The sequence below is a fragment of the Saccostrea cucullata genome, unplaced genomic scaffold (genome assembly GCF_032062105.1).
Source record: "Saccostrea cucullata isolate Sc308-1 unplaced genomic scaffold, CSIRO_AGI_Scuc_v1 ctg50, whole genome shotgun sequence".
In the NCBI taxonomy this organism is placed as follows: domain Eukaryota; kingdom Metazoa; phylum Mollusca; class Bivalvia; order Ostreida; family Ostreidae; genus Saccostrea; species Saccostrea cuccullata.
The window spans coordinates 251,605-266,368 of NW_026931583.1; the positions used below are offsets into that span (position 1 = coordinate 251,605).

Consider the following 14,764-nt stretch of genomic DNA (forward strand, 5'->3'; position numbering starts at 1 on the left):
GGTACATTGACTGACAATATATCATAAATCTATTAATGATCCAAAATATATTCTCTTAGGAAATGTGAAATTTATCAAATCTTTAAAAATAAATCATGCTTGATCAATTACCACTAGGTTTGTCCAGTTTTGTGGGTTGGGTAGTTTCTCCCTTGTCACCCTCTCCAATATCATTCTCAGCAGACACAGCAAAGAAGTAGTTCTTCTCATACTCCAGTTTGTCTATGATCGTCTGTGTCAGGAACTGTTCTACTGTGGTCACCTTGACCCATTTTTCTGTCATTTCAATCCTCTTGTAGATGATGTAACGGCGGATTCTAGATCCACCATCTGATGAGGGTTTGGACCATTCCAAGGTCACTGAGTCCTTCTCAGTTTGTTTGACTTTGACCTTTTCAGGTTTGGATGGAGCACCTGAAGAAGGGGAGTGAATTAAAGAAAATCTCAAAATGGAGGAATTAAGATAGGAGAATTAAATATCATTTGATGCACTGTTTGTTTAATTGACACTTACTGATTTCCTTTGATGGCTTGGCAGACTTGTCAGAAGTAAGCGGGGTGCTCTGTCCTTCCTCATTAATGGCAGAAACCCTGAACACATACTCATTGTTCTCAAGCAGCTTGTCCACTGTAAAGTTTGTCTCATTTGCTTTCACTTGTCCACACTTACTCCAGAAGGATTTCCTTACATCCTTCATTTCTATGAGGTAGCCAGTGAGTTTGGATCCTCCATCAGATTTGGGGGGTTTCCATGACAGATCAGTAGAGTTCAAGGTTACATTTGCGATGGTGAGGGGTCCCTCAGGTGCACTTGGTTTATCTGTTGTTCATACAAATAAATATTAGCATTAAGAATTCAAATTAATTCACAGATATCCTTTAAGGTACTAGGGATATTGTGATAACATACCAAATGGACTCTTGATTAGTACTGCTTTGTCCATTTCCAGAGGTTCACTAAAACCAGAGCTGTTCTCAGCAAACACTCTGAAGAAGTATTCAGCATTTTCATTCAGATTCTGGATACACAGTGAGGTAATGTCTGGTGATAAATAGTCCACCTTCTTCCATGTAGTCTTCCTCTTATCTCTTACTTCTACCACATATCCCTTGAGTGGCAGTCCACCATCACTCTGTGGAGGTTTCCACTCAATGGTGGCTGATGTTTTCTGTACATCAGTTACTGTAATTGGTCCAGTTGGCTTAGATGGTTTGCCTACAAAATCAATTGAATATAGATCTATTTCTCTTTATCATTGACACTTTTTATATCTTTGAATATTATCTGTCTTTTCTTTTTTATTACACGTTCATAGATGTATATCGTTAGTTCTTTCATTGGTTAAATATCTGACCTTTAGCTTTCCTTGGTGTGATGACATCTGATTCCAAAGGTTGTCCAGTTCCCACTTTGTTGATGGCAGCCACTCTAAACTTGTAGTCCTTACCCTCCTTTAGTTTCTTAGCAGTGTACTTCTTGCTGAATTTATCCACTGTGTCGAGGTCCGACCAATCAGAATTGTTTTCAGAGACCTGGATTTTGTATCCGGTTATTGGATTTCCTCCATCGTCTTTTGGTGGTTGCCAGGCCAGTGTAACTGAGTCAGAGCCAAGGTCTGACACAGACAGAGGACCTACTGGTTTCTCTGGAGCAGCTGATTATTAAACAGATCAATCAGTTAGTAATATTGAATGTAAGTCAGTGTCAGTATTCTTTGTATATGACTAGAACTGTGTTAGAAAAGAGAAAGAATACAATAATACAAATACAAACAAAATATTAGTTGAATATATCAAGTAGAATTATCAGTTTCAACATTTGCATTGTTTTAGTATATTAAGCAATTTGTGAGTAATATTGCTAAAATGTGAAAACTGTTTCCTGAAGCTGATATGTTTATGAAAGTATTAGATATAAGTAATAGCAATAGACAAAGCAAAAGCAGTTAGCACCTGGCTCTCTGTGTGGTATAACGGCTTCAGATAAAACCAATGGCTCGCTCGAGCCTTCATCATTCTCAGCGTAAACCCTAAACACATATTCATTTCCCTCCAGAAGATTCTGAATGCAGTAGCTGGTAATGCTAGGTTTGACGGTGTCAACTCGGAGCCAGGAAGAGAATCGGAGGTCTCGACGCTCAATCACATAAGATGTAATTGGCAGACCACCGTTGTCTCGAGACGCCTTCCAGGAGATGGTGACAGATGTTTGAGTTATCTCGCTGACTTGAATTGGACCCTCAGGAGATGACGGCACAGCTGATTAGTGTTAGCAGAAACAGACATAAGCCATCAGAAAAACTGACAAGGTTACGCTACACAAAGCAAAGCTACATTTATATGAGTTTGCTCAAAGAAAAGCTATATGTATCTTCTTATTTATAAGTAAGAGAGAAGCAAAAGGAGATCAGTAAGCATATTGTTGCACAAAAATAAGCCAGAAATCTTCACAAAAAGCTTTTGTTAGATTAATCAACTTTTTTAACATTCTGATTAAGAGATCACTGACAATAAAGCAAAACTTGAACAATATACAGTAAATATAGAGACTACTTACAGAATGGACTCTTTGGAGTGACTGCAGTGGCTAACTCCAGGAAGTCTGACTGTCCTACTTTGTTCTCGGCACACACCCTGAAGAAGTACTCCTGTCCCTCCTTCAGACGTTTGATCCTCAGTTCACAGACATTGGGTAGAGTTTTCTCCACTTCTGTCCAGGAGGATTTCCAGCTCTCTCTCTTCTCTACAAGGTAGCCTGTGATGGGAGAGCCTCCATCTGATTTACTGGGTTTCCAGGTCAAGTTCAGCTCTGTCTTCTGAATGTCCTTGGCTTCAAGTGGCTTTTCTGGCATTGATGGTTTTCCTAATATAAAACCAAACACAATTATTATGAAAAATTCTTAAATAGGGATTCCCTAACAGAGCATATAACATATGATTGAAATAAATTATATTTCAGCTGACCTTTAGGTTTAACTGGTTTAACAGCTTTGTCAGTTTCACACAGCTTTCCAATACCAGCTTCATTTTCAGCTGCAATGGCAAAGTTGTAAGCCACTCCTTCTTTGAGATTAGAGACAGAGTAATGTGTGTCAAAGCTCTGGACGGTAGCCACCTCCTGCCAGTCCCCTGGGGTGGTGGATTGGTAGATGTGGTATGCCTTCACCTTAGAGCCACCATCTCTTGATGGGGCCTTCCAGTCAAGTTCCACAAAGTCCTCACCAACTTTAGGTACCTTGATTGAGACAGGTGGTCCAGGAGGTGCTGAAATATTATGTAAATGCACAAATTTGAGAATATTCAAAATCTTGTATATTTATTTCAGTCAGTGTAGATAAGAAGTAATTCTTACAGATGGCCTTGGTGATCTTTGTGGCTTCCTGTGTCTGTAGAGGAGAACTTGCCCCCTCTTTGTTAATGGCTGAGACTCTGAAGAAGTACTCATTGCCAATGTCAAGGTCGGGAACTGTGTATGATGTCTGTGTTGGTTTCAGGTCAGCAACTTTTTTCCAGGCAGTGCGGCGATTGTCCCTGACCTCTAGGAGGTACCCTGTCAAGGGCAGGCCACCGTCACTCTCAGAGGGTTTCCAGGACAAGCTAGCACTCTTTTCAGTGATATCAGTCAAATCAAGAGGGCCAACTGGTGTTGAAGGTTTGTCTGAAAACAGAACCAATTGTTTCAGGGACCTCCATTATGAAAGGTAATACAAAGTCCAGGGTCTGTGGCATCTCATAAATTTATTTTTCAAAACCTTCAATAAGTGTATAATATCTATTATATACTTCATCATTTATTCATAATTAATGACAATTTACACTAACCATGAGGACTTTTGATTGTGACTGGTGTGGTCAATTCCAGTGGCTTGCTGGGACCTTTCTTGTTCACAGCTGTCACTCTGAACAGATAGTCAGATCCCTCCTGTAGCTTTTCTGCCACACAAGATGTCTTGCGTGCTGGAACCTTGGCAACTGGTGCCCACATGGCTCTCTTGGCGTCACGTTTTTCAATGACATATTCAGTTAGTGGTGATCCTCCATCACTCTCTGGTGGTTGCCAGGACAAAGTGACAGAGTCCTTGTTAATGTCTGAGGCTGTTATTGGTCCGATTGGTTTACTTGGAGCTTCTGCAAAGAAAAACATTTTTTTATAAACAAGTCACCAAAAAAAATATTTAAAAAGATTTTTAAACTTTTGATATCCAAAAGTATCTAAGTAACAAACATACCTGCTGGTTTCTGAATAGATACTGGTTTGGAGACAAGTGGTTGACTTGGTCCCACTTTGTTGACAGCAGAAACTCTGAATCTGTAGTCCTTGCCATCTTCCAGATCTTGTGCCTTGTATTTGTTGGACAGTTTGTCAACTGTTCCAAGCTTTGTCCAGTTGTCATTGTCAGTGGAAGCTTCAATGAGGTACTCTGTAATGGGAGATCCTCCATCTTTATCTGAGAGTTTCCATGACAAGGCTGCTGAGGTGCCTTTCACATCATTAACATTAAGAGGACCTCGAGGCTCACTTGGTACTTCTGCACCCTTCAGTGGTCTTACTGGTTCTCCCTCCAAGGGTGGGCTAGTTCCTTCGTCATTCACAGCCATCACTCTGAAGTAGTAATCGTTGTCGACCACTAAGTTCTGCACAGTGTAGCTTGTAACGTCTGGTTTGACCTTGTCTACTGGGGCCCAGGTGGTGCGTTTGGTGTCTCTTCTCTCTAGGATGTATTCTGTTAGAGCCAGGCCTCCATCAGATTTAGGTGGTTTCCAACTAATTGTCACAGATTTGTCCGTTAAATCAGAGAACTGCATTGGACCCTGAGGGGCAGATGGTGCAGCTGAAAAAAGTTAAGAGTTAGATTTAGATTATTAGTGCAACACAGCATCTAAATAATAGCAAGGAATAAAATGAATAAAAAAAATCTGCTCAATACATACTGTATGGACTCTTTGGAATGACTCCATCTGAGGTAAGAGGCTCTGATTTTCCAACCTTGTTCTCTGCAATGACTCTAAAGTAGTATTCCTTTTCAGTCTTGAGCTTCTGTACACAGTAACTGGTTATGTCAGGGGTTACTTTGGTGACTGGAGACCAGGATCCATATTTAGAATCCCTCATTTCCACGTGGTAGGCAGTCAGTGGTGATCCACCATCATTCTTACTTGGCTGCCATGTTAAAACCACTGATGTCTTCTGAATGTCTGAGAACTTGATGGGACCAACTGGTGGTGATGGTTTTTCTGAGAAAAAAAACAACAACAACATCAGATTACAAATGAATCCTTTGAAACAGAGAGAATACTTTTGCTAATAAACAATTTTAAGTATTTATTGAAAGATGCTTTCAAGCTTTGATAAGTTTCAATATCTCATTACCTGGCTTCTTCCTTGGGATGACAGATGAATCTGCCTCAACAGCATCACCAAGGCCTGCTTTGTTCTCAGCAACAACAGCAAAGTGATATTCCTTTCCAGTCTTGAGGTTTTTGGCTGTGTATTCCGTGTCATATGGAGAGAGAGTTGCCAGATCCTTCCATTTGTCTGAGCCTTCTTCTCTCACTCTGACCTTGTATCCTGTGACCTTTGAACCTCCATCATCTTGAGGAGGCTTCCAGTCTAGAGTTGCGCTGTTAGTGTCAACCTTCTTTACAGTTAAACTGCTTGGTGCCTTCGGTGGTGCTAAAATGATACCAAAGTTAAGAAATAGTAACAATTTACACTTAAGATGACTTTAATATTAATAAACAGACAAAAGAGAGAATACTCACTGATAGCTTGTTCAGGTCGGACTGTCTGCAAGGATTCCAGAGGTTGTCCTTGACCTTCTTCATTGACAGCAGTGACCCTGAAGTAGTAATCATTTCCAGTGAGAAGTCGGTCAGCTACGAAGAATGTTTTGTCTGCTGACACATCTCCTGCCTTGGACCACGTGGTTCTCTTGGCATCCCTGTATTCCACGACGTAATTGGTCACTGGGGTGCCACCATCCTTGGCTGGTGGTTTCCAGTTCAAGGTTACAGAGTCCTTGGTAATGTCTGAGAAGGTAATTGGTCCAGCTGGTCTCTCTGGTTTGTCTAAAATATCAATTAAAGTTCATTTATAGCACAGATTTGCCCATTCACAACAAATTCTGGACTATACAACACATATAAGTTAATCTACAAAATCATTTACCAAAGAGACTCTTGGGTTTGATGGTGGCTTCTGTTTCCAGAGCCTCTCCATTTCCGTGCTTGTTAATGGGTGTGATCCTGAAGGAGTGGTCAGCGCCCTCGGTCAGTCCAGTCACCTGGAAGGTGGTCAGGTCAGGGGAGATCTTGTCCACTCTGGCCCAGGGTTTACGACCTTCACGCTTCTCTACCAGGTATCCAGTCAGCGGGGAGCCTCCATCATAAGATGGGGGTTTCCAGGACAGTTTGGCAGATGTCTTGTTAATGTCACTGATTTCTATTGGTCCAATCGGTTTTGATGGAGGACCTGGTGGATATAAATGTTTTCAATTTCTGTTTTCTTTAAATGTAGCAGAGCTGTATATTTTTATGCAGTTTCTCATTGTGTTAATAAAATAATGCTAGACAATATAAACTATATAGCCTGTTTAAATGATACATAGAGTTTTAAATATCACTTGTATTCTTCTCTTCCTTTCCTTTCTCTCTCTCTCTCTCTCTCTCTCTCTCTCTCTCTCTCTCTCTCTCTCTCTCTCTCTCTCTCTTTACCTGGAGGTTTCTTGGGAACAACAGATGTATCCAGTTCACATGTTTCTCCTGGTCCCTTCTTGTTTAGAGCTGTGATGGAGAAGAAATACTCCTTATCTTCCTTCAGTTTGGGGACTTTGTAGGAAGTGTCAAAGGCCTTCAGGGTAGCTATGTCTTCCCAGATGCCATCAGATCCTCTCTTCTGCTTCACAACATACCCTGTAACCTTAGATCCACCATCAGAAGATGGTGTTTTCCAATCCAGTGTCACAAAGTCAGGACCAAGTTTTGCTACCTTGAAATCTCTTGGTGAGGATGGGGCATCTGGAAAGGATGTAGAATGCAATAAAAATTTTCAATTTCTTCCATAGTGTCTTCTTGAAATGTTTCCCTTAAGTATTCAACTTTCACAATGAATTTTTACTTACCAATCTTTTTCTCTGGTTTGACAGTTTCCTTTGTCTCCAGTGGAGATCCTTGACCCTCTTCATTAATGGCTGACACTCGGAAGAGGTACTCTGTTCCCTCACGGAGATCTTTGGGAGTATATCTGGTGGTCCCTGCATCAACATTAGCCATCTTACTCCAGCTGGCTCTGGTGCTGGGTCTGGATTCTACGATGTAGCCGGTAATAGGTGAGCCTCCATCTGAGGTTGGAGGTTTCCATTCAAGATCAGCAGAAGTGGCATTTACATTGGATACAGTGATGGGGCCTTCAGGGGCAGCTGGCTTGTCTATGAAAAAAGATAATGTTTGAAAAAATTTTCACTGACTGTAGACATCAACTCATTATCTAAATGCATGTTTTGTTTTAACTTAACTTTATACACCATGTTAAATAAGCTTAACAAATGGCAGTAATTTTTAAATATCAAATTCCCTTTTACTGCATCTTACCAAATGGACTCTTTGGAACAACAGATGTCTCTGTCTGTAGGGCTTCACTGACTCCCTTCTTGTTCTCTGCCTTGACTCTGAAGTAATATTCTGTTCCTTCCTGTAGTCTCTTCACATCCAGTTCTGTGACGTTTTTGCCCACCTTTTCGACTGGAGTCCACTTTCCTTTCTTGTTTTCCCTTTTCTCTATGACGTATCCTGTGATGGGGCTTCCTCCGTCATCTTTAGGAGGCTGCCAGGTCAAGGTCATGGAATCCTTCCTGATGTTCTTGGGTTTCAGTTGTGAGGGTTGTGATGGGGCTTCTACACAGAAAACAATAAAGGCCTTTAATTTTCCCCATTAAATACCATAAATGTGTAGAATAAAGAAATACATGAATATCCTTCTGATGCATATATATTTCTCATGTAACTGCCAGTATCAGATGGAAGTGAAGTTTACAAAACACATAAAGACTTATAGAATTGGTCATACTGAAGTGAATCACATTACCTGTGGGTCTCTGAGGGACCACAGCATCAGACACCAGAGGTTCTCCCCTACCGAGTTCATTGACAGCAGCCACTCTGAATTTGTACTTGTCACCAGGTTTCAGATCAGTGACTGTGTATTCTGTGGTACCAATGTTTTCCACCTGTTTCCAGGTCTTTCCATTGTCCTCAGACAGTTCCAGGTTATAAGACTGGACAGTCGATCCTCCATCTTTCTTGGGTGGGGACCAGTTCAAGGTCACAGAATCACCCAAAATTTGAGAGAATTTGATTGGTCCAGATGGTTTTTCTGGTGCAGCTGATAAAGTATATAACTTTTTTTTACATAACTTGTATGATTTTATAATTCTGTTATTTCTTGAACAATTTTGTCTTTCCATTAGACTGACAAGTTAAAATGAGCTCAATTTAGAATTTTCATAATTTGTAACTGATAAGACTTAATATTTTAATTTGATCTGCAATTACATACATGGTGGTTTTCTTGGTACAACATCTCCCTCTGTTGCCAGGGGCTGTCCTTGACCTTCAGCATTGACAGCTGACACCCTGAACTGATATTTCTGTCCTTCTATCAGTTTTGGTACTACGTAGAATGTGGACTTTTCATCAATATCAGCGACCTTGACCCATGACATTCTACGGTTGTCATATTTTTCCACAAGGTATCCTGTGATAGCAGAGCCTCCATCTGAGGTCGGGGGTTGCCAGGTCAAGGTCACAGAGTCAGCTGTGATATCCTTGACTGCCAAGGGACCACTTGGACTGGCTGGTTTTTCTTTATGGACAAGAAAAATAAAATGTCTTACTACTTGCCTATTCTTGTGATTTTTTTTGTTTGTTTGTAAAGTTTATATTTAACTTTTGAATGGAATATACATTGTCTTTTTGAAATAATCCATATTAATAAAATTTTCAATATGTAAAAGACATGTTACAAATCCAAAAAAGAAGAAAAAATGAATTCAGTCAGAAACAAGATGATGTCTGATGTGACAGAGGTCGTGTCTTACCATTTTATAGGTCATGCAGAAAGATTCCTCAGTTCATGCTAAGTCATGCATACTGGTATTTTTACTTAGCTGTATATTTCCAAATTTCTACTTGAAAGTAAGATGTCTGTCATTAAAGTCCATCTTCTGAACATACTGAAATACTGGGTATTATGCAAATTTTTGTTAGGTCACTCTAACAGAGAAGTAAAATTTACATCTGGGAGTGGGCATAAGCTTAGGATTATCTCTTCCTTCTGCAGCATTTTTAAAATATATGTTTACTGTTGTTTTGTGACTTTTTTTGTCTTTTACAATACATAATCTTTTTCATATTGTCATCAACTTCTTGGAATTTTAGTTGAATTGCTCAGTATATTTTATATTCTTTCAATGATATGGGCAATATTCCTGCATATTTTTGACAGCCAATTTAAGATGAAAATAAGGTTGATAAATGTCCATAACCAATACCCCCCTCCCCCTCCCAAATTATTACTTTTGACTCTCTGTAGAAAATTATTTTTATACTAGATGCTGAGGAAGCAAAGATTTAAAAAAAATTATTACAGGAAGATCTCTATAATGACCAATCTGGATACTTTCACTAAGCAATTAGATACTTTCACAACAATGTGAAGAAACAGTCTGGATAAATACACTTCTCTGTCACATAAAACCTGTTTTAAATTCTATTGACACTAGAATGTGTTCCTACAAATGCTCTGCCCATGCTCATACACTTTTTATTCTATATCTACCTCTAGTGTGAGACATTCTCATGGATTTGAGGTTTAAACCTGTGAAATTATTAATGGCACAACAACTTGGCAGGGTAAAACAATTTGTATATTTTTCTCTGTATACTCTGTATTGGATTCTTTCAAAATTTTTGTAATATTAAGGACCTTATGCATGAAAATTCTTAAGAAAATAAACAAAACATGCACTCACAGTAAAATATATTGCTTTTATTTGTTGTAATACTAAATAATATGTTAATTTGATCATACATGTATTAGTTCATCAAGGTGCAGATAGTCAAAACACACAATAACACATACAAGCTCAAAATGGAATGATGAAAATACATCCTAAAATAACATGATATAACATTTATAAAAGTAAATCAATAGAAAAATAAATTTGCTATAAATGCACTACATCTATTTTAAAATTGATTGCTATGCTAATCTCTTCAAGAAAAGATATAGTTATGACAAAAATAAATGAAATTTTCACTTTAAGTACAGCTCCCATCAAAAGCTCTCTTTCAAAGCTGCCATGAATTTAAGCTCCTGATATATATGTAAAACAAATCCTATTTACATTGATATGCAGTAAAAAAAATCCTTGTAAATATATATAATAATGTATAGTTCATATGAGTGTACAAAACATACAACCTATATATGCAAATATTTAAATAGGATGATTATCTCTCTCTGATTTCTCAACAAAAAAGTTAAACTCTGAAAATCATAACAATTAAATATACATATAGAATCAAATAAAAATAAAAGTTATATGCCAAATTGTAGTGTTTATGCCATTTAGTCACATTAAATCCCAACCCTCTTCCCTGAAAAATATAGAATTTAAATGTATAAAAAAAACTATAATATTCTGATGTTTAAAAAAAATGCAGATTTGTTTGGCTAATCTCTATTCTGCATCTGATGGAAATTAAAACAAAACTATCACAAATTCTTGCCTGTAATCTCGGGTGGATAATCAAAAATGTTATTTTAGAATGCAAAAGTTTGTTGTAAATTTTTTGGATAACTTGTCAAATTGAATGCAGAATTGCTTGTCATAAAAAAACAACTCATTTATTGTTGTTCAATGTGCAAGGATGACAAAAACATGTATAGTGCTGGACATGACATATGTTTTAATTGCACTTTCTAAAAGAAAATGTTACTTCACTCTTCAAATAAACATACATATACCTATCTATCATTCAACAGGCATTTTCTATCACAACTCATGCATTTTCAGTGTTTTTTCACTGCTCTAAAGTTTAACAAATTAACTTTCTAAATTCAGACAGGCTGCCATTCTTTACATGCTATTATTGCTTTCAATGAAAAAAAGTGTTAATTTCAAAAACAACAAATAATTAATAACAAAACATGTTAATTAGAACTTCAGGAAGAAAGTGTCTTCACTGGTAGGGGAGAACACTGTATCACACATACCAAATGGACTCTTTGGTATCACGGCTTGTTTTGATTCGAGAGGTTTGGAAATTCCAATGTCATTTTCAGCGAAGATGCGGAAGAAATATTCTTTTCCTTGAGTTAGTCCACTAGCCACTGTGGATGTTTTAGATGCATCCACTGTGTCCACCTTGCTCCACATAGATCTGCCCTGTTCTCTCCTCTCCACAATGTAGGATTTGATTTTGCTTCCACCATCATCTTTGGGTGGGGCCCAAGAAAGGGTGATGCGGTCACGATTTATGTCATTGATTTTTATTGGGCCTTCTGGTTGGTCAGGCACATCTGTTATAAAGAGTCAATGTAAATATAACAGTACACACACAATTGATTTTAATCTCAACAAAAAAAATGTTGAAAAGTATTTTGCACTCAAACCAGAATTAAAAACAATCCTTACCGATCACTTCAACATCAAATGATGCTTTGCACTTTCCAGCTTCATTTTCAGCTGTGACGAAGTAGAGGCCATCGTCTGCTCGTGTGACCTTTTTGACCTGTAGTGTTGTTATGGTGTCTTTAGTATCTATGGTAACACTGCCTCCTGATTTCAGTGTTTTCTCGTCTTTGCCCCAGACAATGGTGGGTTTGGGGAGACCCTTGTAGGTGACTGGAATCCTCAGTGACGTTCCACTGTTCAGTGTTATCACATCTCGGAATTTGTTGTCAAATTCAAGTTCAGGTTTGGCTGAAAAATTGCGAATATCATCATAACACCTAATGAAATTCAGTAAGACTTGAAATGCATAGCTTACTAGTAATTATTTATCTTAAAACTACACAGTAAGTATTTGATTTCATTTATCTACCTTGTACATCCAGTTGCCCTGAGGTAGAAACAGAACCTAAATCATTAGAAGCCTCCAGTGTGTAGCTGCCTGAATCCTTCTCGGAGACGTCTCGGATGGTTAGTGAGACTGAGACTTCATCTTGGCTCATCTCATACTTCTTACTTGCTTCAAGTGTACGGCTTTCTTTGCTCCTGTTTTGAATGAAGTACTTACTGATTAATGGCTATACTAAACTCAACATAATCAACAACTATTGATGAAAAATATGCATTGTAAATGTAATTCATTCAAATTTTCAGCTAACCACTACTTGACCTGGTTTCACAGATTTTTATACTGAGTGGGTTTACTTACCAGGTAACAGAGGGTTCAGGTTTGCCACTGATCTGACATTCCAGGGTGGCATCTTCTCCCAGCAGTACGCTGACATCAGGCAGTCCCTCCAACACAGATGGGGCCTCGCCACCTAAACACGGGAAACATTCATTATAACAATGTGTAATGAAGACATAAGCAGGGTCATCCAGCATTTTTAAAATACAGCTTCAGTGGACACAGCTTCTTTTGACAAATACATAGAAGTATGGAGGAGAACTTCCTACTTACTGACTGGCTCTTTGATGACTGCACTAGTGGGAGAGGAAGGTTTACTTAGTCCTGCCTTGTTCTCTGCTAGGATCCTGAATTCATACTCCATTCCCTCTGTAAGATCCTTCACAGTGAAGTTGGTGTTAGCCACTGTAATGTTGTAAGAGGCTGAGATCCATTTAGAGGCTCTGGTGGGTTTGTATTCTATGACGTAGTTAAACACAGGACTTCCGCCATCTTTGACTGGTGGTGTCCAAGTCAGTGTGGCGGTATCTTTAGTGACTTCAGTTATCTCGGGTTTACCAGGGGCATCTGGCACATCTACAAAAATGGGATAATTACATATAAAAGATATATTTATGATATGGAAAAGCTAAAAGCATGTCATTACAATATTTGATGATAGTCCTTGGATACATTTCATTGAGTATTTTGTTCATTTATTAGAGTTATTTACCATATGGGCTCTTGGTAAGAATTGGTCCCACTGGTTCACAAGGTTTACCAGTTCCTGCAGCATTCTCAGCAGACACTCTGAAGTCGTACTCTGCCAGCTCTATCAGATCTGAGGCTGTGAAGACCGTCTCAGTCAGGGGTTGTTTATGGGCCTTGGTCCACCTGGTGGAGGTGGTCTGGCGGCGCTCCACTATGTATCCAGTGACTGGTGAACCACCGTCCTGTTCTGGCACCTCCCAGGTCAGAGTGATGCTGGACTTAGTCACCTCTGTGACTTGTAGATTCTTTGGAGGTCCAGGTACATCTGAAAATAGCACAATGAAATTAGCATCTACATAACATGAAACTGAAAATAGTTTCTGAAAGTAGCCATTGATTCACGTAAATTTCAGAACTTACATTACATGTTGAAACTCATGTTTATATCCCTTACCGAATGGACTCTTGGCAACTGTTCCTCTGTCTATCTCAGCTGCCTCTCCAGTGCCCATGTCATTCTTAGCAGACACCCTGAAGTAGTATTCATTGCCCTCAATCAGTTTCTTTACAGCGTAGGTTGTGGTTTCACTGTCTACAGTTTCCACGGGAGCCCAGGTGTTACGTTTGGCATCACGCTTCTCAATGACATACCCAGTGATGTCAGAGCCACCTGTGTTTGTAGGGGGTTGCCACGACAATACAACAGAGTCCTTCATGATCTTGGGTGCCTGGAGATTGTTGGGTTTTCCAGGTTTGTCTGAAATACAAATCACGTTTGTGAATCTTATGATCAACAGAATCTGTTAAACAATTTTCTAAATTCTAATGGAGGGTTATTGCATTTTTATGCCTTGTACCTGAAAATATTTATGGTATTTTGAGTTTGTTACCTTTGATGGCTACATCAAATTCTGCCTGAGCTCTGCCCACCACATTTTCGGCGGTGATGGAGTAAATGCCTGTGTCATCCAGAGTAGCATTCTTTATGGTCAGGATACTGAAGTCATCTGTTGTGTCGATGCTTATCTTGGGAGACTTCTCAATGACAGCTTCATTCAGTGTCCATTGGACAGTTGGGTTGGGTATACCACTGATGTTCACTTGTAAGGAAATAGATTGTCCAACCTTGATCAACTGTTTAGCCTTCAGTTTGTTCTCATATTCCAGTTTGGGTTGTGCTGCAATAATATGAAAAGAATGTTCATTATATCTTAAATAGAAAGAAATTATCATCTCTGCATCTTTAACTTGAATCAGAACTTTTATCTTGGAACTCATCAGAATTTTTTGTGACAACAAATAAATTAATTAGTATGCAGAAGGTGCCCTTACTGTGGACTGCCAGTGTTGCCTCTGTCTTGACCTCTCCCAGTGGGTTGATTGCCAGACACTGGTACACACCAGCATCTTGAGGCTCTGTTTCATGAACGACAAGGGCAGCAACCTTGTCCTCTATTTTGATGGTATATTTTGGTGTTTTCTTGATTTCCTTGGGTCCCTTGAACCATTTGACTTCAGCCAGTGGTTCTCCACGTTCCAGTTCACACTTCAAGGTGACCTCTTCTGGTGATACGATGGTGCTGTCCTTCAAGTTCTCCAAAATCTTAGGTGCTGTTCCCACTAAACAGTTCAATATTAGAAATGATAAAATGCA

General features: G+C 39.0%; 1 protein-coding gene across 1 annotated transcript in view; it reads right to left on the reverse strand.

Moving 5' to 3' along the window:
• The window catches only part of LOC134233068 (titin-like), a 177,995-nt gene that overhangs the window by 18,783 nt on the left and 144,448 nt on the right, over positions 1-14,764 (reverse strand). Inside the window, 28 exon segments of the mRNA XM_062715064.1 lie at positions 112-414; positions 515-820; positions 911-1,216; positions 1,356-1,655; positions 1,954-2,259; positions 2,558-2,863; positions 2,965-3,264; positions 3,353-3,658; positions 3,823-4,128; positions 4,230-4,832; positions 4,933-5,235; positions 5,372-5,674; positions 5,764-6,069; positions 6,170-6,472; positions 6,715-7,017; positions 7,122-7,427; positions 7,591-7,893; positions 8,084-8,380; positions 8,555-8,860; positions 11,276-11,581; positions 11,697-11,984; positions 12,106-12,278; positions 12,442-12,553; positions 12,694-12,996; positions 13,133-13,435; positions 13,565-13,867; positions 14,001-14,288; positions 14,443-14,730. Of these exon segments, the coding sequence (XP_062571048.1) occupies positions 112-414; positions 515-820; positions 911-1,216; positions 1,356-1,655; positions 1,954-2,259; positions 2,558-2,863; positions 2,965-3,264; positions 3,353-3,658; positions 3,823-4,128; positions 4,230-4,832; positions 4,933-5,235; positions 5,372-5,674; positions 5,764-6,069; positions 6,170-6,472; positions 6,715-7,017; positions 7,122-7,427; positions 7,591-7,893; positions 8,084-8,380; positions 8,555-8,860; positions 11,276-11,581; positions 11,697-11,984; positions 12,106-12,278; positions 12,442-12,553; positions 12,694-12,996; positions 13,133-13,435; positions 13,565-13,867; positions 14,001-14,288; positions 14,443-14,730 (8,436 nt within the window).